At 41.4% G+C, this 27,709-nt stretch overlaps 1 protein-coding gene across 1 annotated transcript in view; it reads right to left on the bottom strand.

The window, feature by feature from the left end:
• Positions 1–27,709, bottom strand: part of kntc1 (kinetochore associated 1) — a 119,773-nt gene that overhangs the window by 79,792 nt on the left and 12,272 nt on the right. The window contains exons 5-23 of the mRNA XM_033043204.1: positions 27,545–27,617; positions 23,988–24,065; positions 19,836–19,870; positions 19,631–19,741; positions 18,693–18,783; positions 12,976–13,028; positions 12,770–12,882; positions 8,016–8,070; positions 7,713–7,811; positions 7,163–7,206; positions 6,666–6,740; positions 5,421–5,496; positions 4,575–4,697; positions 4,406–4,495; positions 4,265–4,330; positions 4,117–4,178; positions 2,942–3,053; positions 847–990; positions 698–754 (exon numbers count right to left, since the gene is read on the bottom strand). Of these exons, the coding sequence (XP_032899095.1) occupies positions 698–754; positions 847–990; positions 2,942–3,053; positions 4,117–4,178; positions 4,265–4,330; positions 4,406–4,495; positions 4,575–4,697; positions 5,421–5,496; positions 6,666–6,740; positions 7,163–7,206; positions 7,713–7,811; positions 8,016–8,070; positions 12,770–12,882; positions 12,976–13,028; positions 18,693–18,783; positions 19,631–19,741; positions 19,836–19,870; positions 23,988–24,065; positions 27,545–27,617 (1,557 nt within the window). The remainder of the gene's footprint in view (positions 1–697; positions 755–846; positions 991–2,941; positions 3,054–4,116; positions 4,179–4,264; positions 4,331–4,405; positions 4,496–4,574; positions 4,698–5,420; positions 5,497–6,665; positions 6,741–7,162; positions 7,207–7,712; positions 7,812–8,015; positions 8,071–12,769; positions 12,883–12,975; positions 13,029–18,692; positions 18,784–19,630; positions 19,742–19,835; positions 19,871–23,987; positions 24,066–27,544; positions 27,618–27,709) is intronic.

A 27,709-nucleotide genomic window follows, 5' to 3' on the forward strand; every position in this document is an offset into this window, starting at 1 on the left:
GGTTGACCATACAACTTGTAATTTGTGTAAATTAAAATTGAATTTGAATGGCTGTGACTCGGGCTTTGCAGGGATGCCAGGGATTTGATAATTGACAGGTTCGCTTTTTCAAGGCTGGTGCTGTATTGTCAATAATTTAAATAGATACAATTGTGGATTGTGCAGCCTGTAGTACACTGTGGCCTACTGCTGACATATTTGAAGGATACATTTATTTATAAATCTCATTGAAATGAATACGCAGGTCCGTACACACACAGTAGCTCAGCTGGCGAGAATATTTATCCCGAATGACCTATGACCTGGGCATGCGCAGTTAAAATACCGAACTCGCTTATTCCACCCCATCTTTTTCTGCACATTGGAAAAATATGACAAATCGATGAGATTGGGCATTGTAGTTGTATGCAAAAGAAAGGAGTTATTAGCAGGCCCGATTATTTCAGCCTTTTTACTTTTGTATAAAATAGAACAAATAGCTTTTATTGCTTCCTATTTTTTGTTTAAGATAGCAGCCTTAGCATTTGCCTTTTTAACAAATCACTTTCAGCAGCTTGGGAAAATAATTTGATCTTTTATATTCAGTAGTTTTGAGAAATCAATATGACAGCCCATTAACATCACCAACATCACAACAAATCCAGCTCATTCTCAGAAGTATAATAATCTAATTGATCTAAACTTTCGGACTCATTACCTTCTCAGTCAGCTCAAGACTGCGGGCTTTGTTCTCCAACCATTTTATCAGAAGTTTCTACAAAAATTCAAACAAAAAAGGATTTTGCAAAGACCAACAGAAAAAGAAAACTAAAATTCTTTAACAACTCCGTTATCAAACATTATTACCTTGCCTTCAGGAACAATCCTTAAAATAAACGGTATGATGACGTTTCCAAGCCAGAGGCACAGTTCCCCTGAAGGCATGGTTGCCGGAATAGAATCAAGCAAACTCTGAAGTCTTTTTAAATCAAATTTGCTTTCAAACTCCACCTGAGAATGAAAATTGATCACAAGAACAAAAAAAATTACTATTCATTCAACAACTGCGAAGCTCCACATAACCTCCAAACTGCTCGATTAATCACGTGCTATTTGAAACTAACTGCATATTTTATGCTCACTTGCTTACTGCTTATTAGTGGTCTGTAAAATAGATGTGAAACATCAGTGAGAAACCTGGCTACATTGAAATGCCAGCAACATTGTATAGAAAATGAAGCAGGCACTACGGTTAGCTGAATTAATTACAATGGTAAATAATCAACAAGACATCAGCCCAACGGCATTTTGTGCTAAAAGCAGCAACAGTGTGAAGCAAGGTCTGAAATTTCCCACTTTAAATAATCATGCTGTCAAAGCATAACACATAACTGAAGAATAAAACTAACGTGCTACAATTACATGTGCAATGTCTGATATAGTCAGGTTATGTTTCCAAATCTGGTTGCAAAATCAAATATTAGACAATAGGTGCAGGAGTAGGCCATTCGGCCCTTCGAGCCAGCACTGCCATTCAATGTGATCATGGCAGATCATCCCCGATCAGTACCCCTTTCCTGCCTTCTCCTTGTATCCCCTGACTCCGCTATCTTTAAGAGCCCTATCTAGCTCTCTCTTGAAAGTATCCAGAGAACCAGCCTCCACCACCCTCTGAGGCAGAGAATTCCACAGACGCACAACTCTGTGTGAAAATGTGTTTCCTCATCTCCGTTCTAAATGGCTTACCCCTTATTCTTAAACTGTGGCCCCTGGTTCTGGACACGCCCAACATCGGGAACATGTTTCCTGCCTCTAGCTTGTCCAAACCCTTAATAATCTTACATGTTTCAATAAGATCCCCTCCCATTCTTCTAAACTCCAAAGTATAGAAGCCCAGCCGCTCCATTCTCTCCGCATATGACAGTCCCACCATCCCGGAAATTAACCTTGTAAACCTACGCTGCCCTCCCTCAATAGCAAGAATGCCCTCCTCAAATTAGGGGACCAAAACTGCACACAATACTCCAGGTATGGTCTCACTATGGCCCTGTACAACTGCAGAAGGGCCTCTTTGCTCCTATACTCAACTCCTCTTGTTATGAGGGCCAACATGCCATTCGTTTTCTTCACTGCCTGCTGTACCTGCATGCTTACTTTCATTGACTGATGAACAAGGACCCCCAGATCCCATTGTGCTTCCCCTTTTCCCAACTTGACACCATTTAGATAATAATCTGCCTTGTTTTTGCTACCAAAGTGGATAACCTCACATTTATCCACATTAAACTGCATCTGCCCACTCACCCAACCTGTCCAAGTCACCCTGCATCCTCATAGCATCCTCCTCAGTTCACACTGCCACACAATTTTGTGTCATCTGCAAATTTGCTAATGTTATTTTGAATCCCTTCATCTAAATCATTGATGTATATTGTAAATAGCTGCGGTCACAACAATAAGATGGAGTATCTGTAGTCATATCTGTACTAAAACTAAACACCATCCTGAAGGACATTGATACCAGATGAATTTTTATCAACAGGTCAAAAACTTCATGGTCAGATTTCAAGGTACCAGTTTTCCACTTCCAGATTTTATTAAGGCAGGAAAACAAGTTCAATTCAGCGTTTGAACTCGTATTCTCTGGGTTTCTGATGCAGTAAAATAACCATTTCATTTCCCATAACTGGATCAGCAGCATAGAGCCAGGCTTGGTACCATCCTGCACTCAAGGTTTCCCTGGAGATACAGATAATGTTTCTAATCAATAAGCACTTCAAACAACCTTGCAGGAAGCAAAAGAGAAAGTCAGGACATTTGTGTGGCTGTATATCAAACTTAAATGTTGTGAGGTATTAAGTTGTGGAATGTTGATTCCCCAAAACTGGCACTAACACTAATCTATTTAGTATTATAATGAAAAGATGGGAAAATAATTCATGATGCTGAACAAATCTTTCACCTGGTGTCTCAACCAAATATACTCTGCACATTTCTGATTTCCTTCTTGCAGCTGCAACAGTACATCATTAAAAAGGTCTTCATTGTTTACAAACTTGATCCAAACCATACCACTGCAAAATAAATGAAATATTAGTCATGTTACACATAGCTAAAAAACTTAAAGCAGGGACTACACAAAGTCAAGACTCACTAAACCCATGTTTAATGCTTGATACAGCCATAACTTGGAATGTGTCCTCAGTATAAATATATGCAGGTTTATTTCAGAACTTGTTTTCATTTTTACCAGTATGAGACAAAAGGGGAGAACTTTTTATTTAAAAAAGTTATTCAAGATATTTGGGCTTTGCTGGAAAAAACAGAATTCAATGCCTTTCCTTCACTGCCCTTCATGAAAAATTACAGGTGCTATGAAGAACCTCCCACAAGGATGACATTGGATTGACTTTGAAGAAATTATGATATATTTCCAAGTCAGGATGGTGTGACATGGAGGGGAGCTTATAGCCTGTAGTTGTTTGTGTACTCTGATCTTCCCAGCGCCAGATGGCATGGATGTGGAAAAAGTGGTTTGGCGATTTGTTGAAGCGTATTTTGCATAACAACACAGCGGTCGGTGGAGTGCAAAGAAATGGAAAGACTGACCATATAGGATGACAGGAGATGTACCAATCAAGCAAACTATCCTTCCATCCAATGTCAGTCCTTACTCTTCCCTATCAAGGTCAATTTCAATGACACTTCTCCAAATCACCCACCAGCTATTTCCCTAGACTGCCGCTGGTATGTTTTACAATCCAACTTGCCTTGTTGCAGCAACCTGCTCAACAATTTTTGATTGTGAAACTGGATAATGATAAAAAGGTATGGGAAGAGAATGGATCATTCTAATTAGGAATATTTGTCCACATGGAGAGATTTGTTGAGATAAATGAAGAATTTTTGGAATGCAACTTCCACACATTTTAGCTCCTCCCAGCCCAACTCAATGTTCCCCGGGCTCCCTTATCTCCCACCTAAATACTTCATTTTCAAAATACATCTTAAAATCTACTTCTTCAACCAAGAGTTTGATCTTTTTTTCTAACGCCGAATATTTATCTGCTTACTCTTTTCTTTTTAAACCTTTCTCTGTTAAGTGTTTTTTAGCAACACCAAAAAATAAAATCTAACCTGAACATCTTGGGTCCAAATGCCTCATGAAAAGTAGTGAGCCTTGCTTCTGCTCGTAAAATCTGGGATTTTTGATGAAATGGTTAAAATGAGCAATTCATATTTTCCTTGACAAAACAATAATTATGAAAAAGTTTTTTTTAATTACCTCTATCAACCACATAGCTTGCTCCTCAGTCAAATACTGAGACTTTTTATCTTCTTTCTTTAGACACTGTAAACAGTAGACTGCCAGTTACTAACTTTTACACAAGAAGCTAAATTAAACAAAGCAGTGTGCAAAACTCACCTGTTTTTTGGCATAATTTAACATTTCCAAAGTTGTTTCGAAAGTTGGCCAAGGAACATCCATACAGTATTGAACTACAAATTGATCGTCCTGGGATGCAAAGGGAAATTAGACAATCAGAAAAAATACAAAATATAACCAGCTTTACTTATATATTGTAGGTAATTACCTGGACTTTGCGCAAGTCTGCTTTTGCTTCCTCAACTATGTTCTCCCATAATAGATCAGAATTTCCTGAAGAAAGCGAGGCTAGATTCTCCAAAGCTATATTAAGCCTGACTTTGTACACAAGCTGGAAAAAGAAAGTTTCAGCATTTAATAAAATAGAAATATATTGACTCATTTTTTCACTACAGCAGAATTCAAAGTTCATTAAAACAGACTGCTCAAATGTATTAGTAAATTACATTTCTTATATGGCTGCTAGACTTTGTTTACTCACAACACAAAACAGCCTGACAAAGGAATAAATGAAGGCCACTACTTTCGTTAAAGATTTACTTATCAGCTACTTGGAAGCAACAGTTCTGTCAGGAATGAAAATAATACAAGGGGGACGATTTCTCAATAATGTACCTGGCATTTCAAAGATAGAAACACTCCTAGTTTTTTAGGTGCTTCCCCTATTTCTCAAACAAAATGTACCTATTTTTTTTTTTAATACAAATGACACCATGCTTAATTTTTAAGGCTGTGAATGGTTCTTGAAATTTGGCATAAACAATAAGGGCCAAATGTCTTTTGCAATTCTTGAATACAAGCTTGGATTCTCCAGAGATTGTCAACTACTTGTCAGGATAATCAAGTGTACGTGTTCCAACAGCCATTTCTCATGATCAACAATGTAAGAAACGTTACATACTGTACTAACCATACCCCCTGTATTCTCACATAATCATCACCGCTAGGTCTGCACGCAACTTACTCAAATGCACACCGCTCAGCTGTCCTTCCACCCTTTGCTCACCAATTTGTTATTTTAAATTTTAATGCACATCTCTACAAACAAACTTACTTCCACATCCAAACCAAACTGTAGAGCAAATTTCTCTGCTTCCTCGAATTTATGCTTGTAGAGCAGGCGACTGAGTCTAAAGACACAGATCATGAAATATGTTAATGGCATAACCAATCTAATTAACAAAAACAAGAGAAAGAAAAAGCTTGTTGTTGGACATCAACCAAATTATGTGCTGATGTAATATTTAATAAGTAAAAATTGAGGACAAAAATGCTAAGAATCAGAAAGAGATGGCGATTAGTGAACAAAAAGAGGCAGAAATGTTCTCTGCAATAACAATTGGATGATATTTGCGAATCTATCAAATGGTCAAAATACTGAAAAAAATTGAAGGAATGAAATGCCAAAGAAAATGGCAAGAAATTACAAACTTAAGTTACAAGAAGCATGCAAGAAAAAATGGAGACAAATGGTTGACAAAGAATATTGCCATCTGCAACACCAATACACAGTTCCATTGAATGCACCAATGACCACAAGAAACAGGAGTAGCAGTATACAAAAACAAGTGATTCGAAAACTAGATCTCATCAACAACGTATAAGATTTTAAAATTCTCGTCCGCGAGCCCAACAGTGGTGACTGTTTTAGCTCAGTAACTGCACCCCCTAAATTACTGCACAAAATGCCAAATCATATTTCTTCTCCCAGTCAATTAATATCCAAACTAAACAGCAATTCTCACCTTTCTCACAAATTAATTCAGCATCTGTAGTTAAGCAGATATATCCTGTATCTCTTGTGTGTCATACAGAAACACTCAGGAAAAAAAGCTGCTGAAGTGGTCAAAATAGTCAATATAATATTCAACTATTCTGTAATCATGGATATCTTACAGTGTTTTCACGATGACAACATTAAATAGACATTGTATAATCACCAGGTCAAGTAAGCCTGCTCTCTGGTCGTTGTGGAATAAGGTATAGTGGGGGGAGGTGGGAAGAGAGGAGGGGTTGTGGGAAGGGAACAGAGAAAGGTGCTAGAGTGGAGGAAGAGTAGGTAGTGCAAGGAGTGGATAGGAGAGCAAGATCCAACATCAGCATCTGGTGGGTCACAAAGTAATGAAGAAGGTCAAAAGCGAAGGATCAAGTTGGACAGGGATAAATGAGTGCTCAACAGATGCAAAGAAAAAGACAACAATAAGGTTTGTTTAATTTCCTATTAAGTGTTTTTTATTATTGATGTTCAATGTATTTTTATGACAATTACATTTTATATCTTCATCAGTTTATTTCTTACCTATTTTCTGGCAATGCTTCTGTTAAACATCTCATTGCAACTGCGGAAATGACTCCTTCAGATGAACTAGTATTTCTGAAAGTAGAAAATAACTACATGTAAAGACGCGGCAGAGACGCGGGTTCAATCCCGACTACGGGTGCTGTCTGTACAGAGTTTTACGTTCTCCCCATGACTGTGTGGCTTTTCTCCAAGATCTTCGATTTCCTCCCACACTCCAAAGACGTACAGGTTTGTAGGTTAATTGGCTTGGGTTTGTATACATGATATAAATGCAAATTGTCCCTCGTATGTGTAGGATAGTTTAGAGAAACAGCCGAAGGGCTGTATCTCTAAACTAAGTGGTTGTATTTCATTGATTTTGACAATACTTTAAAAGAATGACAAACAACACAAAACAAAAATTGTAACGCATGTACACTTAGTCAATTTATAACGTACAATTGAAATGCAATATAAAAGACTTTGAATATTTCTACTGGTAAATATTTTCCTACCGTTTCTGATTTTCATAAAGTCCTTCCAAAATGTATATAGAGTCCTGTATGAAAAACAGTACAATACAAATCAAGTATGAAAGCTTAAACTTGACCTGTTTTATCTAACAATCATGTCAACTCCAATGAAGTCATGGAGTGGCAAGTTACAGATCAGTTTCTCTAAAGCCCCTCGATTATATCTCACCTGCATCGCCCAAACAATAGGAGAGCATGGAGACAATTGTGAGAAAAAAAATCAAACCACGTTCGCATGATTTATTGGATATTATTTTGTAATTATGCAATTATGGGAATAAGAAAATGTTTATAAAATTATGAATAAACAAATTATAAAATGGACATTGTTTATTGTTTTGCAGTCAACAATGTATATTCAAATGCATGATAAATTAATTGTAAACAAATCCATTATATAATCATTCATTCGTAGACAGAAAACAAATAGTTCTTACTTGTAATTGTGAAGTTACAATAATTCTTAGTGACTTACTTACTTCAAAGTGTAGTTTCAAATTGCTGAGGATATATATTCCTGAGCTTCCCTTACCTGACCAACATCTGTTTGAACCAGAGCCGAAACATTTGCCACTTCCAAAGAGTACAGTAGTTTCATTGTAGGTAATGAGTAAACCACAAGGTTTCTCATCTGTAAATAATCACACATATTTGACTTCAATTTTGGGAACAAAACACTAGAACTTTGCTGAAGTTACCACTGATTTAATTACTATGTCTTTCAAAGTAAAACTTAAAACTCAAAAAGATTAAATTTGGATTGATGTTTATAAGGATACAATGGGCAACAACCAAGCATCAGTTGAAAACATTGGGGAACTACATAAAATGTTACCTCTTTGTTCACTGGGACTGTCAAAGCCACAAGTTTCAAGTTAGCTATCCCTTGCCTATGAAGAGATAATATTAAAATTAAATAAAATTCTGTATCAATAACTACTTACATTTATTAACAACACATTTAATGCTGAAGAAATATCCCAAAGCACATCAGAGGCATGCAGAACAAATGCTGAGGTACATGGAGGCACTAGGAGAAATAACTACTTGCTTGGAGAAAGTGTACTTTTTAAACGCAGAGGAAGATGGAAGGATGTAGGTAAGGAATTGCAGACCTTGAGGTCTACATGACTGATGATACATCTAATAATAGATATAAAGGAATAGAATTTTACAGGAGACTGAACGCAAAGAATATCACACACACACACACCCTATAAAATTGCACAAAGTGAATCAGCAGATATACTGCTTAGTATCAATAGAGGTTTTGCTGACAAAGTTAGATGGAAATGGACAAGAATGATGTTCACAGTAATGTAAGCAACATGCATGATTTGGTGGCATTGACAATCTGCACCATCTATTTTCTATACTTTTAAAAATCCATGGGTAGCATTTCATGAAGATTACATGTCTGCAATAGTGTGCACTATTCCTTTTCAACTCTCACTTAAAACCTCCAGTGAAACTAGCTAAATTCAATCCTTATTTCATGGAAACTCAGTAACTGCAGTAAATATTTTCTTACAAACTGCTTCAATTTGATAGTTACACCTAAGGTACTGGAAGAGAGAAGGTGGGAGACAGTGAGAACGGGAGGGAAGCATGGAATGCCAACGTCCCCGGGTGTTGTACCTCTTGTGAACAGGTTCACCCACTTAGAAGCTGTCGGGACAGAAGAGGTGTTTACACTGGGCGGCGGACTGGCTTGTGATGCGAATAGGGCTGTTGAGCCAAAACAAAAAAGGCCTAAGGCAGGCAACGCCATTGTAGTGGGAGACTCCATTGTGAGAGGTACGGACAGTGGTTTCTGCGGCAACGAGGATGGTGTGCTGCCTTCCTGGTGCCAGGATCCAGGATGTCACGGACAGAGTGCAGAAAATCCTCAAGGGCGAAGGTGAACATCCGGAAGTGGTAGTGCATGTCGGCACAAACGATGTCGGAAAGAAGGGGATGAATATTCTGCAGCGTGACTTTAGAGAGCTCGGAAAAATGCTGAAAAGCAGGACCTCCAGGGTTGTTATCTCCGGTTTGCTTCCAGTTCCTCGTGCTGGCGAGAGCAGGTACAGGGAGATACGGGACCTGAACGTGTGGCTGAGGAACTGGTGCACGGGGCAGGGATTTAGATTCTTAGATCACTGGGATCTGTTTTGGGGTAAGGGGGAACTGTACAAAAGGGACGGATTGCATCTTAACAGGTGTGGGACCAGCATTCTGGCAGGCAGGTTTGCCACTGCTACACGGGTGGTTTTAAACTGAATAAGGGGGGTGGGGTGTCGAATGGACTAGTGGAGGATGGAGTTAAAGGGAAAGGGTTTCTTAAATGTGTGAGCGTAGAGACAGAGGGGTGTAAAATGAGGGTAGAAGCAATAGGTAGCAAGGTGAAAAGTAAAAGTGGCAGGCCGGAAAATCCAGGGCAAAAATCAAAAAGGGCCACTTTTCAACAAAATTGTATAAGGGGTAAGAGTGTTGTAAAAACAAGCCTGAAGGCTTTGTGTCTCAATGCAAGGAGCATTCGTAATAAGGTGGATGAGTTGAATGTGCAGATAGCTATTAATGACTATGATATAGTTGGGATCACGGAGACATGGCTCCAGGGTGACCAAGGCTGGGAGCTGAACATCCAGGGATATTCAATATTCAGGAGGGATAGAGAGAAAGGAAAAGGAGGTGGGGTAGCGTTGCTGATTAGAGAGGAGATTAACGCAATGGAAAGGAAGTACATTAGTTTGCAGGATGTGGAATCGGTATGGGTAGAGCTGCGAAACACTAAGGGGCAGAAAACGCTGGTGGGTGTTGTGTACAGGCCACCTAACAGTAGTAGTGAAGTTGGAGATGGTATCAAACAGGAAATTAGAAATGCGTGCGACAAAGGCAAAACCGTTATAATGGGTGACTTCAATCTACATATAGATTGGGTGAATCAAATTGGCAGGGGTGCTGAGGAAGAGGATTTTTTGGAATGTATGCGGGATAGTTATCTAAATCAACATGTAGAGGAACCAACGAGAGAGCAGGCTATTTTAGACTGGGTATTGAGTAATGAGGAAGGGTTAGTTAGCAGTCTTGTTGTACGTGCCCCCTTGGGCAAGAGTGACCATAATATGGTTGAGTTCTTCATTAGGATGGAGAGTGACATTGTTAATTCAGAAACAATGGTTCTGAACTTAAAGAAAGGTAACTTTGAGGGTATGAGACGTGAATTGGCCAAGATTGACTGGCAATTAATTCTAAAAGGGTTGACGGTGGATATGCAATGGAAGACATTTAAAGACTGCATGGATGAACTACAAAAATTGTTCATCCCAGTTTGGCAAAAGAATAAATCAGGGAAGGTAGTGCATCCGTGGATAACAAGGGAAATCAGGGATAGTATCAAAGCGAAGGATGATGCGTACAAATTAGCCAGAAAAAGCAGCATACCGGAGGACTGGGAGAAATTCAGAGACCAGCAGAGGAGGACAAAGGGCTTAATTAGGAAAGGAAAAATAGATTATGAAAGAAAACTGGCAGGGAACATAAAAACTGACTGCAAAAGTCTTTATCGATATGTGAAAAGAAAGAGATTAGTTAAAACAAATGTAGGTCCCTTGCAGTCAGAAACGGGTGAGTTGATCATGGGGAACAAGGATATGGCGGACCAATTGAATAACTACTTTGGTTCCGTCTTCACTAAGGAAGACATAAATAATCTGCCGGAAATAGCAGGGGACCGCGGGTCAAAGGAGTTGGAGGAATTGAGTGAAATCCAGGTTAGCCGGGAAGTGGTGTTGGGTAAATTGAATGGATTAAAGGCCGATAAATCCCCAGGGCCAGATAGGCTGCATCCCAGAGTACTTAAGGAAGTAGCTCCAGAAATAGTGGATGCATTAGTAATAATCTTTCAAAACTCTTTAGATTCTGGAGTAGTTCCTGAGGATTGGCGGGTAGCAAACGTAACCCCACTTTTTAAGAAGGGAGGGAGAGAGAAAACGGGGAATTACCGAATTACAGTCTAACATCGGTAGTGGGGAAACTGCTAGAGTCAGTTATTAAAGATGGGATAGCAGCACATTTGGAAAGTGGTGAAATCATTGGACAAAGTCAGCATGGATTTACAAAAGGTAAATCATGTCTGACGAATCTTATAGAATTTTTCGAGGATGTAACTAGTAGCGTGGATAGGGGAGAACCAGTGGATGTGGTGTATCTGGACTTCCAGAAGGCTTTCGACAAGGTCCCACATAAGAGATTAGTTTACAAACTTAAAGCACACGGCATTGGGGGTTCAGTATTGATGTGGATAGAGAACTGGCTGGCAAACAGGAAGCAAAGAGTAGGAGTAAACGGGTCCTTTTCACAATGGCAGGCAGTGACTAGTGGGGTACCGCAAGGCTCAGTGCTGGGACCCCAGCTATTTACAATATATATTAATGATCTGGATGAGGGAATTGAAGGCAATATCTCCAAGTTTGCGGATGACACTAAGCTGGGGGGCAGTGTTAGCTGTGAGGAGGATGCTAGGAGACTGCAAGGTGACTTGGATAGGCTGGGTGAGTGGGCAAATGTTTGGCAGATGCAGTATAATGTGGATAAATGTGAGGTTATCCATTTTGGTGGCAAAAACAGGAAAGCAGACTATTATCTAAATGGTGGCCGACTAGGAAAAGGGGAGATGCAGCGAGACCTGGGTGTCATGGTACACCAGTCATTGAAAGTGGGCATGCAGGTGCAGCAGGCAGTGAAGAAAGCGAATGGTATGTTAGCTTTCATAGCAAAAGGATTTGAGTATAGGAGCAGGGAGGTTCTACTGCAGTTGTACAGGGTCTTGGTGAGACCACAGCTGGAGTATTGCGTACAGTTTTGGTCTCCAAATCTGAGGAAGGACATTATTGCCATAGAGGGAGTGCAGAGAAGGTTCACCAGACTGATTCCTGGGATGTCAGGACTGTCTTATGAAGAAAGACTGGATAGACTTGGTTTATACTCTCTAGAATTTAGGAGATTGAGAGGGGATCTTATAGAAACTTACAAAATTAAGGGGTTGGACAGGCTAGATGCAGGAAGATTGCTCCCGATGTTGGGGAAGTCCAGGACAAGGGGTCACAGCTTAAGGATAAGGGGGAAATCCTTTAAAACCGAGATGAGAAGAACTTTTTTCACACAGAGAGTGGTGAATCTCTGGAACTCCCTGCCACAGAGGGTAGTCGAGGCCAGTTCATTGGCTATATTTAAGAGGGAGTTAGATGTGGCCCTTGTGGCTAAGGGGATCAGAGGGTATGGAGAGAAGGCAGGTACGGGATACTGAGTTGGATGATCAGCCATGATCATATTGAATGGCGGTGCAGGCTCGAAGGGCCGAATGGCCTACTCCTGCACCTAATTTCTATGTTTCTATGTTTCTATGATAGCAAAACAGAGTGAGATTTATATCAACAGGAGTAACCAGACTGTTTACGTTTCTTCTAATAGTCCAAATTATCTGCTACATACTGGAGAAAAAGAAAAATTATTTAACGTGACAAAATTGATTAACTGAATTGAAAAGTCTAAAATCACTAATATAAGCCAACATTACTACACCACCACATTGTTTTAATATCGTACTTGGTAATGGCAGCAGAATGGCCCTCTGCAGTCACCAAAAAATCTTGTATTTGAACCGAGGGCCAGGACCAGACCATGACAAGGGCATGGGCATCCCACATACTGAGGGAATACTGAAACAAAGAATTAGAATTTAACAGACAGGATTTAAAAAAAAATGTAAATCAATAAATATTTAATTTTGTTTAGTAGTCAATTAAACTTACGGTGTCATCCAGGATAAATATTGTATCCCCAAGAACTTGACAGTTCTTAACACCTATGTTTAGAAAAAAATCAGTTTGAATATTTTGATTGAAAAAGTACGAAAGACAATTAAAAACTTGTTTCCTTCCTTGCTCCAACCAAAAAAACTACACAAAAAGACGAGAACTTGAAATACTGTTCTCATTGTTATTTAGTACATTTTTCACCTTCAACTTGTTTAATTTTAATTTTTTTTTTTTTTTTTAATTCTTTTTATTAGAAGTACGGTAAATTACAATAATACACAACACATATATCTTAATACATTTTTTGTACCGCTTCATTTTTTTGAGCTTTAAGAAAAAGATAGAAGTAAGGAAAGTAAAGAAAGTGCGCAAGAGTCGTGAAGTGCAAGAGAGTGTTGGGAAAAGAAAGCCCCTTAGAAAAGAAGTTAGAGAAGGAAGTAAAGTAAGAAAGTAGACCCTAGAAAAGAAAGAAAAAGAAAGTAGAGACAATCGCTCTATTATAACATTAAACTCCGCAGAAAGGGGACTACCAACCAAGTCTGTTTTTGTTGTTTTACCTCCCATTGCCAGGTCCTGATACCATTTATTTATTTATTTGTTTTTTAAATTACTGTTGCACCTCATGCTTGTAATAGGTCCATAAACGTAGACCACGTCTTTTGGAATTGGTCTGCTTTACCTGCTAAGAGGAATCTCATCTCTTCCAGATGTAATGTTTCAAACATATTTGATGTCCACATTTTTATTGTTGGTGTGGGCGCATTTTTCCAGAATTTAAGTATGAGCTTTTTTCCCATTAGCCCGTAATTGAATAAATTCTTCTGATACACGTTTAATTCAGGGATACCTTCCGATATTCCAAAAATGATCCATTCTGGTTTTGGTACCAGTTTTATTTTAATTAATTTTGAAAAAATATCAAATATTCCATACCAGAATTTTTGGATTTTTGTACAAAAAACAAAAGAATGCGCTATGGTAGCTTCTTGACAGACATTTATCACAGATTGGTGAAACATTAGGAAAGATTTTATTTAATTTAGTTTTTGAATAATATAGTCTATGTAATGTTTTGAATTGGATAAGCGTATGTCGTACGTTGATCGAACATTTATGCACCTGTAGTAAATGATTATCCCAGCTCTCTTTTGAAATTTTTATAGCTAATTCTTGTTCCCAGTCTCTTCTAATTCCATCTGTTGTGGGTATTTCTATGTTTAAAATGATATTATATAAGTACGATATTAGATTAGCTGATTCCGCCTTTGTCTTCATTGCTTCATCCAGTAAGTCGGAAGGCATATTATGATAGTCTTTTGTGTATTTTTTCAGAAAATCACGAATTTGAAGATATTTAAAATATTGGTTATTTTTCAAATTATATTTCAGTTGTAGTTGTTGAAATGATAGTAATTTTCCCAATTCATACAGATCTTCGAGCGTTTTGATTCCCATTCTTTCCCATTGTATAAATGATTTGTCTATGATTGATGGTTTAAACGATGGGTTATTGACTATTGGTATTGAGAGAGATAGGTTTCTTAATTTTAGATTCTGTTTTATTTGTTTCCATGTTCTAATTGTGCTATGTATAATTGGGTTTTTATTATAATTTTTATTATTCAAATTTATTGGTGAGAGGATAATCGCTCCTATATTACTCGGGGAGCAGTCCCCTTTTTCCATTACAATCCAGTCCGCCTGCTGGGCAGAATTGTCCAGCAGGTGAATAATATTTTTAATATTTACTGCCCAATTATAATACATAAAGTTAGGGAGCGCTAGACCCCCCAACTCTTTTCGTTTATTAAGGTGTGTTCTTTGTATTCTATGGGATTTATAATCCCATATAAAATTTGTAATGTCTGAGTCCAATTTTTTGAAAAACTTTTTTGGGAGATATATAGGTATTGATTGAAATAGGTATAGAATTTGTGGTAAGAAAATCATTTTTATAGCGTTTATTCTGCCTATTAAGGACATCGGAAGTGTTTTCCAGAATTTAATCAAATTATTTAATTTCTTAAGTAAGGGATTATAATTGGCTTTAAACATATCCTGGTAATTTCTAGTAATTTCAATTCCCAAATATTTGAATTTTTCTGTAGCTATTTTAAAGGGGAATTTCCTGAGGTGTGTTGAGTCTTTTGGTTTTATCGACATAATTTCACTTTTGTTCCAATTTATTCTATATCCTGAGAAGGATCCAAAGTCCTCAATTAAATTTAATATATTCGGTATACTAATTTGTGGTTTTGTGATGTACAGTAGTACATCATCGGCATATAGGGATATTTTGTTATTTGAATATTTTGTATTATAACCGTAAATATCCAGGTGTGTGCTTATTTTTTCAGCAAGGGGTTCAATTACCAAAGCAAATAACAGCGGAGATAATGAACAACCTTGTCTATTGCCCCTTGATAGTTCAAATTTCGAGGATAATATATTATTAGTTAGTATTCTAGCCGTAGGTTTGTTATATAATAGTTTTATCCATGCAATGAAGTTCTCTCCCAATTGGAATTTTTGCAATACTTTAATCATATAATCCCATTCTACTTGATCAAACGCTTTTTCTGCGTCCAGTGAGATGATAGATAACTCTTGGTCATGAGATTTATGTGAGTGCATTATGTTAAGCAAACGTCTCAAGTTATTGAATGAATGTCTCTTAGGTATAAATCCTGTTTGATCCTCATTTATTAGTCTACTAACATACCTGCTTAGTCTACTGGCTAGTGTTTTCGCTATTATTTTTTGATCCGTATTTAACAAAACGATAGCTCTATATGATCCTGGTTCTTCTATATTTTTATCTTTTTTAAGTATTAATATGATCGTTGATTCTGCTAGTGTTTCAGGTAAGCTTTGCTCTTTAAAAGCATATGTATACATTTTCTAAAGTACAAAAGACAATTAAAAACTTGTTTCCTTCCTTGCTCCAACCAAAAAAACTACACAAAAAGACGAGAACTTTTAATACTGTTCTCATTGTTATTTAGTACATTTTTCACCTTCAACTTGTTTAATTTTAATTCTTGCAAACATTACATTCTTACACTTCCATTTCAACTATGTACTGAATTAGATCATCAGAAGACTCAAAAGAACAGCAAGTTCTAAGATAATGGGACATTTTAGAAGCACAATGAGCATGCGAAATACTATATTTACACCCATAACCTTTTCCTGCAAATAAATCCCTGCCAGCCATCAATATTTTTGAAATACTAAATGCATTGCAGTGTTTTTCCATCTAGAATTACATGATAAAACAGGGCCTTCACTGTTTTAGCAGGCATACAACCAGATATATCTGCCCACATTTTCCTGCACAAGGGTGTTGGATTGTAAAAGACACACCCGGCAGCAAGTGCAGATAGATACAATAAAAGCAAGTGTACTGAGAGGCTGCTAGGCAGAGGGAACACTCACAATTCACCTCACAGGACTTGGAACTGTACATTAATGCCAAATATGCATGAAATGAGGTCTTGAGTGAGGTCTTGAGACGGGAGAATGTTGAGTGGTGTCAGATGATCCAGTTAAGAGGTTAGGGGGAGATAATCATGGTGACTTTCTGCCATAGCAACATGACCTACACTAGAGAGCAACACTGCAAAATGTTTTCTGATTTTTGCGGACATGTTTTGGTCAGGTACCTTAATTAAAAGGAAAACACACACACACATCCCCAACCTGGCTAACTCACGTAGCCAGGCAACATATGATATTTACTGGGGTACACAAAAATGCTGGAGAAACTCAGCGGGTGCAGCAGCATCTATGGAGCGAAGGAAATAGGCGACGTTTCGGGCCGAAACCCTTCTTCAGACTGATGGGGGGTGGGGGGGAGAAGGAAGGAAAAAGGGAGGAGGAGGAGCCCGAGGGCGGGGGGGATGGGAGGAGACAGCTCGAGGGTTAAGGAAGGGGAGGAGACAGCAAGGGCTAGCAAAATTGGGAGAATTCAATATTCATGCCATCCGGACGCAAGCAACCCAGGCGGAATATGAGGTGCTGTTCCTCCAATTTCCGCTGTTGCTTACTCTGGCAATGGAGGAGACCCAGGACAGAGAGGTCGGATTGGGAATGGGAGGGGGAGTTGAAGTGCTGAGCCACTGGGAGTTCAGGTAGGTTATTGCGGACTGAGCGGAGGTGTTCAGCGAAACGATCGTCCAACCTCCGCTTAGTCTCCCTGATGTAAATCAGCTGACATCTAGAGCAGCGGATGCAGTAGATGAGGTTGGAGGAGATACAGGTGAACCTTTGTCGCACCTGGAACGACTGCTTGGGTCCTTGAATGGAGTCGAGGGGGGAGGTGAAGGGACAGGTGTTGCATTTCTTGCGGTTGCAACGGAAAGTTCCCGGGGAGGGGGTGGTACGGGAGGGAAGGGAAGAATTGACAAGGGAGTTGCGGAGGGAGCGGTCTTTGCGGAAGGCAGACATAGGGGGAGATGGGAAGATGTGGCGAGTGGTGGGGTCACGTTGGAGGTGGCGGAAATGGCGGAGGATTATTTGTTGTATTTGCCGGCTGGTGGGGTGAAAGGTGAGGACTAGGGGGACTCTGCCCTTGTTGCGAGTGCGGGGATGGGGAGAGAGAGCAGTGTTGCGGGGTATGAATGAGACCCTGGTGTGAGCCTCATCTATGGTGGCGGAGGGGAATCCCCGTTCCCTGAAGAACGAGGACATTTCCGATGCCCTGGTGTGGAACGTCTCATCCTGGGAGCAGATGCGGCGTAGCCGGAGGAATTGGGAGTAGGAGATGGAGTCTTTACAGGGGGCAGGGTGGGAGGACGTGTAGTCCAGATAGCCATGTGAGTCAGTTGGTTTGTAGTGTATGTCGGTCAGAAGTCTGTCCCCTGCGATGTCCTTAATCTTCACTATTTAAGCAAATGGCATAAGAATGGGAGGGAAGTATCATGCACTGGATGAGGAGGGGATGTACACGCAGGGAGCATTGTGTTAAAACAGCAACAAAGCATAATGGTCGGCAGAGGACCACAGTGCTGCAGGTATCTGGGAAAGTCAGTAGGATCGGTAGGATGTCAGCTATGTGGTCCAATGTTTCATTCTGATAACAATATCCACACTGGGACATTGACATGTTCGTGCTGCGTCAACTTGAAGAGGTCGATTTTTAATCTGAAACGTCCTACCATGCTTTGCTTTTGCAGCATAATGATAGAGGCCCGAGACCATTTCCTCTTCAGAGAAGGGAAAATATGATGAATGATTTCATTAATATGTATAGCAATTGATTATTTGCAATATTAGCACCCACTTCCCAGTGCGTCCGTTTTCAAGATCACTAATTATTTTGCCAAAATAAAGAGGCTCATTAATTTTTAGACACGACTTTGAGAAAGCAGAACAAATCCCAGTGTCATGAAAATCTGTCACTATAAGACGATAGATCAGCTATTATTATTTAAAGCACAAGGATTCATAAGGAAACATTATTCAAAAAAGAGTCTTTATAAATATGCACCAAGGTCCTCCTGAAGAATTGATAATTATGTTAGATGTGGAGATTGCAACAGACTAGTTTCTCATTAAGGAAAATATCATTAAAGGGACAGTGTTAATAATACTCATTGCACAAAACAAAGAAATAAAACGGTCAGCAAGTTTTGCAAAAAAAAAAAAATTTGGTTCCAATGGTAAATGTTTTCCAAAGTGATGCTTCAACATATTTAAATTTTGTTTACCTTTCATTATGGATGAATCAACAACATGACTGGCCTCCAATTCCTTGACATCATTCATGTTCCATGTTGACAATACACTATCACCTGTACCCTGAAACACATCACATATAAATATAATAATTTCTCTGTTGCAGATATACAACATTTCAGCAGGGAAAATAAAATCATAAAATTTAGATCTGTTTATAAGAAGGCAATGAAACAACAAAGGTTATTTAAACATATTAATGCAGTTGCTTTTTGCACATTACACATATTTAGGTGGAGTTGCCATGCTCCTGAACTTCTTGGTAGAAGTGGTGATAGGTGTGGGAAGTTTAATCTGAGCAAGTAACTGTAGCTGATGTGACAGTGGTGGAGGCCTCAAATGTTTAGCACATGCATGGAATGCCAAACAAGCAAATTGTTAAATCCTAGAAAAATAATTGAAATTACCCAGAAAAGGGCTCCTCTGAAACTAACTGATTTACAACTGCAGAGCGCCCATTCTCTCACGGAGTTGTATATTGACACTTCTGTTCTAATGTGCTCAACGTTTTCCAGTGATTATTTTCTAGTTCTGATTTATTATAACAAAAACACATCATACGATACAAGACAATCTACACCCAAAGAAGCCACTTTTTTTAATTGAAAGTTTTCCCAACTGTAACCAGAACAAAATGCTGAGAAACAACTGGAATCGATCGTTGCAGATCTTTCATTAATTACAATAGATAACTGCAAGAACTCTTGCGACACGTCAAATGCTCAATGATTTCACTGTGTGGGTTCAGATTTGAATTCAGAAGTGTTTGAGTAATTTACCCATGCACTGTAGAGTTTAAATCAGAAACTTCCAATTCAGATCACTGTTACATAGAATACTTTATTGAGGATCCTGAAAACAGTTAAAGGTGACAAATAACATGCCAAATCTAAAAGAAGATCCCACTTACCCCAACAAGCAGTTTAATATTATGTTTCAAACCAGTGATCGCTGCATTGGTACAGCCAGCTGTGTGCTTATCTTCAGTCTGCACAAACCTAATCTTCATTTGTTCCTTCAACTAATATGAAGAAAATGCATTTTGAAATTAACTGCAATATATCTTCTATATAGTAGCATTAAAAGATAATCTTTAGAAAATCTAGAGGTCTTACAATTTTTATGGCATTGAAATCGTTTGTCTCAATTGCTGTAAAAAAAAATGCAAAGCATCATAAATAAATAGTACTGAAATTTTAGAATTACTATCTATATACTATTAAAAGACTCGACTTGTTTGTCTGTCTGCGATCTCAAGGAGCTACGTCAAAACGGTACACAATAGCACGAAAATTGTTGCAGAATCTTACTCAGCTTTTTCCCGTCGTCAGTCTAATCAAGTTTCTTTCCGATTTTATGTTATATTTCACGTTTTTGATATTTCAAGGTTTAAAAAGCCAACCTTAACAAGATTTTTACTGCACTTACTCCAGCTCCTGGCAGCAGGTGCTTCAACAGGAGGGGAAGGGTGATATATATAAAAAACTAAAACTGAGTTGGAGAAGAAAGATGCCATTCATTAGAAGCATTCAGGAGGAAGCTTGGAATTCAAAGATAGGACTCAGGCACCACACCAACAGTTAAGTGGTTGTAATGTAATTGAGACAGCAACATCTAGAGCAGCGAAATTAGAGTTCTATATGTCTCAAGACATTACAAGAACTGTAGTCATTGGACATGGGCTGTGGAAAACCTCTTATTCTTAAGAATACAAAGAATTCTGGGATGAGGTATTGGAGGGAATCTAGAGACCATGGGCATGTGGAACCTGCAAGTTAATCTCATCCCCCAACTAGACTTCCAAATCAACCCCTCTCCAAATTCATCCAAGCACAGATTAAACTACGATGCACTGTCACTGTTATCCCCAGCAACACACTTAAATTAGGCAGGTATTACAGAATCAGAATAGTGCAGGTATCAGAATAAATGTAGGATTAGTGGAAAGTGAGAAGTATTTTATGCGAGTGGAAAGGATGATGCACAAGTATACAGGAGGTTGCAAACAGGTAGGGGAACTCAGATGTTTATGCACATCTCCAAAACAATCACGCTTCATTTTTATGCTTTCCATTATCATTTAGTCATGGATTTCATACAGCATGCAAAGAGGCCATTTATCCATGCTAACCAAAGGGTTCAATGATTCAATTTAATGGTGTTTTATTGTCACAAGTACCTGGGTACATTGAAATTCCTTTTTGCATACAGTTCAGTAAAAATCTTCCTATAATAGGCACAATCATACTTAAGTGTGAGAGTGTAGGAATAGTAGATTACACTGAAGCAATATACAAGAGCTGCCACATTTCCGGTGCCTCTTTTGTATGATTACTAGACCAAGGGGGACCCGTTGGGTATCGTCCCCTCAATGCACGGTTGCAGGGGGGGGTGGGGCTTCGGCGTCACACACACTCACTAACCACCCCCCACACACAATTGATATATATGCCCCTTTATATTAAAATTATTAATTCGCTCCTTTTACCCTATCCCCCGCCCTATCCACTCACGCATAACCCCAACTGCGCAGGCGCAGCTAGGGGGGGGGGGGGGGGGGTGGAGAGGGAGAGGGGTAGAGATTGAGGGGTGGGGGGGCGGCGGCATCACAGGGGAGGACTGGTTTTTCAACGCAATACTCACCACTCACTCATAGGTCCCAATATTCACCACACCCTAGAGGGGGAGGGGGAGGGGGGCAGAGAGGGAGGGGGGCAGAGAGGGAAGGGGGGCAGACTGGAAGGGGGGCAGGGAGGGAGAGGCAGAGATGGAGGGGGGCAGAGATGGAGGGGGGGCAGAGAGGGAGGGGGCAGAGAGGGAGGGGGCAGAGAGGGAGGGGGCAGAGAGGGAGGGGGCAGAGAGGGAGGGGGGCAGAGAGGCAGGGGGGCAGTGAGGGAGGGGGGGCAGAGAGGGAGGGGGGCAGAGAGGGAGGGGGGCAGAGAGGCAGGGGGGCAGTGAGGGAGGGGGGGCAGAGATGGAGGGGGAGCAGAGAGGGAGGGGGGGCAGAGAGGGAGGGGGAGCAGAGAATGAGGGGGAGCAGAGAGGGAGGGGGGCAGAGAGGGGGGGCAGAGAGGAAGGGGGGCAGAGAGGGAGGGGGGCAGAGAGGCAGGGGGCAGAGAGGGAGGGGGGCAGAGAGGGAGGGGGGGCAGAGGGTGGGGGGGCAGAGAGGGTGGGGGGCAGAGAGAGTGGGGGGCCAGAGAGAGTGGGGGGGCAGAGAGAGTGGGGGGGCAGAGAGAGTGGGGGGGCAGAGAGAGTGGGGGGGCAGAGAGAGTGGGGGGGCAGAGAGAGTGGGGGGGCAGAGAGAGTGGGGGGGCAGATAGAGTGGGGGGGCAGATAGAGAGAGGGGGCAGATAGAGTGGGGGGGCAGAGAGGTTGGGGGGGCAGAGAGGGGTGGGGGCAGAGAAGGGTGTGGGGGCAGAGAAGGGTGGGGGAGCAGAGAGGATGGGGGGGCAGAGAGGGTGGGGGGGGCAGAGAGGATGGGGGGGGCAGAGAGGGTGGGGGGGCAGAGAGGGGCAGAGAGGGTGGGGGGGCAGAGAGGGTGGGGAGGCAGAGAGGGTGGGGACGCACGCGCACACACACACACACACACACACACACTCAGACACTCCTATTTGGCTGCATCTTTTAAACTTTGTAATTGTACCCGCCTCTACCACTTCGTCTGGCAGCTCGTTCCAGACCCCCACTAGCCTCTGTGTGAAAAACGTGTTAAATTTTTAACCTTTTCCTCTCTCACTTTAAATGCATGTTCTCAAGTTTTAGACTTCCCTACACAGAAAAAAGACTAACCTTCCACCTAATTTCCCCTCATGATATTCAGAATCAGAATGCCGTTTATTGTCATTTAGACCTTAGGTTCAAACAAAATTACGTTCCTGCAGTCATAACAGCAAAAAAAACCAACACACACAATTAACACAATTCCACACAAACATCCATCGCAGTGAATCTCCAAACACCTCCTCACTGTGATGGAAGCCAAAAGTCTTATCTCTTCTATGTTCTCTGTTCTTTATTCTTCTCCCGCAGTGATGCAGTCAAACTGCTGCATCGAGCTGATCGAGGCTCTTGGAGTTAAGAGCTCCCGGCGGGCGATGGTAAGTCCCGCGGCCGTTTAAGCCGCGCCGGGCGATGTAAGGCCCCGCTCCGGGTCGATTTAAACCCCTCGATTCGGGCGGGAGAAGTTTGGTGTTGCGGGAGCTCTAAAAAGCGGTCTCCCACCAGGGACCCGTGAGCTCCCGATGTTACTGTCCACAGGGCCTGCAGCCGAAGCCTCTGAACTCCGAAGTCGAGTCGCAGCCACGCGCCGCCACAGCGCTCCGAAGACAGCCAGCTCCGTGAAGGTGAATCCACAGGCTCGGCGACTGGAGCCCCAGGTCGATTCTGGTTGGAGGCCGCCGGCTCCACGATATTAGGCCCCAACGACAACGGCGACTCGACAGGGAAAGTCAGGTCCCCGCACAGGGAAGAGATTAAAACGTTTCCCCCACCCTCCCCCACATATACACAGCTAAAAATAAAATTAAAATAACACCAAAACATACACCTAACAGGACAAAAAAAAAGAAAAGACAGACAGACGGACTGCAGAGGCCGCTGCCGCGAGGCGCCGCCATTTTCTGAAACAGTGTTTTCAAAAATTACGCTTACCCCTCAGCTTTCTTCACTTTAGGGCAAAACATAGCATAAGCATATCCAGTCTCTCTTTATCGCTAAAGTAAAGTGTCATGATGGTGCAGTTGGTAAAGTTGCTGTCTCGTAGCGCCAGTGACCTGGGTGCAACCTTGACAGTAGATGCTATCTATGTGGAATTTGCACGTTCTCTCTGTGATTACCTCCCAAAGACATGCGGGTTTGTTGGTTAATGAGCCTCTGTAAATCGCCTGCAATATGCTGGGAGTTGATGAAAAGATGGGATAACACAGAACTAATGTGAATGGGTGATAAACAATAGCATGGCCTCGGTGAGCTGAAGGGTCTGTTTTCATCAATTAATCAAGGGCTTCAGTCACAGCAACATCCTTGTGAAACGTTTCTGCACACTCTTTAGCTTAAGCACAAGCTATAGCAAGGCAACAGAACTGCTCACAATATTCCAGGTATAATCTCATCAACATCATGTATAACTGTAACATGACATTCCAACTCTTGTATTCAGTGCCCCATTGAATGAAGGCAAGCACACCAAATGCCTTCTTCACCAGCTTGACTAAACTCTACCCGTACTACCTTGTACTTTGCCTTTAATTGCAATGCTAGTATTTTACCTTCCTGAAGTTTGGCAAGCTGAAGACACGAAACCCAAAAGAAACCATTGTTGCTTAGTAGGGCCACGCAGTAGGTACCTAAAAAAGGAAAGAAAAGGTTTACCAGCAGTGAAACTTCACTTCAATGAGATTCTTATAACAAATGATGCTCAAGGTTCAGCTTATCCCAGGTGTTTACTGTCAGTTACAGTTGTAAACTAAACAAAGTTGAATAATTCATACAGATGAGCGGAAGATGATTCTAAATTGAACATTATGCACACAATGTGCAATATAGAAAACATGTAAAATAACATATTTAAGCAAGAATGGGAAAGTAAAAAATATTTTTCATGTTTACATTTTAAATTTAAGAAAAATAATGGACTTTTGACCTGCACATAGGCAGATATTTGTTATCTCTTGATTAATATCTAAAGATATAAAATAGAAAGCTAAACGTGTACATTACTTCAATTTGTCTGCAGGTGGAGTACTGTGTCCAGTTATGAACACAAACTACACAAAAGGTATAAAGTAATGATTCATCAGGTATTATGGGACTTGAAGTACTACACAACCAATTCACAAGATAAAGCAGACGCTGGAATCCTGAGCAAAAAACAATCTGCTGGAGGGACCCACGCAAAAACATTGTTCAGTACAAACAAGGAAATGGAGATGCTGGTTTACACAAAAGGACACAAAGTGCAGGAGTAGCAGCACTGAGGGTCAGGCAGCATATCTGGAGAACATGGATAGATGATGATTCAGTCTAAAGAAACGTCAGCTCTCTATGTTCCAGAGATGCTGCCCGACACTAAGTTATTCCAGCACTTTATGTCCAGAAACATTGTTTGTCCATTTCCTTCCACAGACCTGGTCCAACCCAATACACAAACAAAGAATGTATCGGACAATAATGGTAGGATTCACAAGAAAGAAACTAATGACACTGAATCTGAAATGTGTAGCTTATTATACCAGGATGGTTTGGCTTATAATTATCTTTCATATATTGCAGACTGAACAGAGTTTAATTTAGAAAGTTCTATTCCAGTCAGGTAAAGGTCCTGTAGTTTTTTGTAAAATAAGTCAATCTTTAAAAAAATCATTGAATGTACAGTAGATTCAGATTCAAACTTTATTGTCATTGTGCAGTGCACAGTACAGAGACAACGAAATGCAGTTAGCATCTCCCTAGAAGAGCGACATAGAATATGAGCAATAAATAAATATATTTACGTGCATACAGTCATAATAGTGCAATTATTTTTTTCCTGGTGGAAGGAGTGTCTGGGGGGGGGCAATCACCGAGGTACAGTGTTGAGTAATGTAACAGCCGCAGGGAAGAAGCTGTTCCTGGACCTACTGGTCCGGCAACGGAGAGACCTGTAGCACCTCCCGGATGGTAGGAGGGTAAACAGTCTGTGGTTGGGGTGAGAGCAGTCCTTGAAGATGCTGAGCGCCTTTGGCAGACAACGCTTGCTTTGGACAGAGTCAATGGAGGGGAGTGAGGAACCGGTGATGCGTTGGGCAATTTTCACCACCCTCTGCAGTGCTTTCCGGTCGGAGACAGAACAGTTTCCATACCATGCTGTGATACAGTTGGTAAGGATGCTCTCGATGGTGCAACGGTAGAAGTTCACCAGAATCTGAGGAGACAGATGGACCTTCTTTAGTCTCCTCAGGAAGAAGAGACGCTGGTGAGCCTTCTTGACCAGAGTTGAGGTATTGTCGGTCCAAGAGAGGTCATCGGAGATGTTGACCCCCAGGAACCTGAAGCTGGAAACATGTTCCACCTCAGTCCCGTTAATGTGGATGGGGGTGTGCGTGCCGCCCCTAGACTTTCTGAAGTCTACAATGAGCTCCATGGTCTTCTTGGAGTTAAGGGCCAGGTTGTTGTCAGCGCACCATGCTGCTAGGAGCTGGACCTCCTCCCTATAGGCCGACTCATCGTTGTTGCTGATGAGGCCAATCACCGTTGTATCATCTGCATACTTGATGATGGTGATAGTACCATGTACAAGTGTGCAGTCGTGGGTGAAGAGGGAGTAGAGGAGGGGGCTCAGCACACAGCCCTGTGGAACGCCGGTGTTCAGGGTGAGGGTTGAAGAGGTGTGCTTGTCTAACCTAACAGACTGGGGTCTGTTGGTTAGAAAGTCCAATATCCAGTTGCAGAGGGAGGGGTCGATGCCCAGGTCACCAAGTTTGGTGATCAGTTTAGAGGGTATAATGGTGTTAAATGCTCAGCTATAATCGATGAACAGCATTCTCACGTAGGTGTCTCTGTTGTCGAGGTGGGAGAGGGCGGAGTGAAGTGCCGTTGAGATGGCATCCTCCGTATTCCTGTTCTTGCGGTAGGCGAACTGATAGGGATCCAATGTGGGGGGTAGGCAGCTTTTGAGGTGTGCCAGGACCAGCCTCTCGAAGCACTTGGTGATGATGGGAGTAAGTGCAACTGGGCGGAAGTCGTTGAGGCTTGCCGCAGTGGAGTGTTTTGGCACTGGCACGATGGAGGTGGTTTTAAGGCACGTGGGGACAACTGCTTGGGCAAGTGATAGGTTGAAGATGTCAGTCCAGACGTCTGTCAGCTGCGCAGCACAGGCCCTGAGGACACGCCCGGGGATGCCGTCAGGGCCAGCAGCCTTACGTGCATTAATCCTCAGTGCCCACGTACACGTCGTAGGGAGTGAGTGTGAGGGGCTGGTGATGGTGATAGTACCAGGGGAAGGGAGCACAGCCTTGATGGCCATCTCTAGATTGTCCCTATCAAAGCAGCCATAGAAGTGGTTAAGCTCCTCAAGGAAGGAGGCGTTGCTGGATGTGGGGGTGGTGTTGGTGGGTCTATAGTCCGTGATGGCCTGGATGCCTTGCCACATGCGTAGGGGGTTGGAGTTGTTGTTGAAGTGCTCCTCAATCCTTAGCTTATGGCAGTGCTTGGCCTTCTTGATGCCCCTCTTCAGGTTAGTCCTGGATGAACTGTAGGCTCGGGCATCGCCTGACCTGAAAGCGGTGTCCCGTGCTTTCAGCAGTAGCCTGACCTCGCTGTTCATCCATGGCTTCTGATTCGGGAATATGGTCACCCGTTTGAGGGAGGTGACACTGTTGATGGTGGAGTTTATAAAGTCCAGAACAGAGGATGTATAGGAATCAATGTCTGTGTGGGGTGGAAGATTGCAACCTTCACGTGGTCTGCCCTGTTTCGACTAATGCAATCAACTCGACGTGCACAAACAGAAGATCAAATAGAACAAGTTGTCCTACAACTTTAGGCTGTGCATGCCACACGAAAGAAGAATGTCTGTGTGGGAGTCAAGGGTGGCCTGGGCTGCAAACGCCTTCCAGTCAGTGTTTCCAAAATACTGCTGAAGTGTGGAGTCCGCCTCCGCTGACCAGACTTTAACCCACTGTGAGGACCCTGTGTAGACACTTGGCTAGACCAGACATTTGAGAAAACAGTAATCTCTGATTTCACTGACAATATTTGGTTATTAAAAAAAAGAAAAGTATTCTTGAACCTATTTCTTGTTAAACAAAAACAATTGTTCCACAAAATTGAAAGAATTAAATGGCACCTGATTGAGGGACTTCTTCCTTTAAAGTAAGACTTAAGTAAGTCTTCCCTTTCGAAGAGTTCTTTATCAATGACTGCCAAGAGAGACAAAAAAATCTGTAAATGGTCTTGCTTATAGCATAATACAATGCTAGCTTCTAAAATAATTGACTAAACAATTCTACAA

The sequence above is a fragment of the Amblyraja radiata genome, chromosome 25 (assembly GCF_010909765.2).
Source record: "Amblyraja radiata isolate CabotCenter1 chromosome 25, sAmbRad1.1.pri, whole genome shotgun sequence".
Lineage (NCBI taxonomy): Eukaryota > Metazoa > Chordata > Chondrichthyes > Rajiformes > Rajidae > Amblyraja > Amblyraja radiata.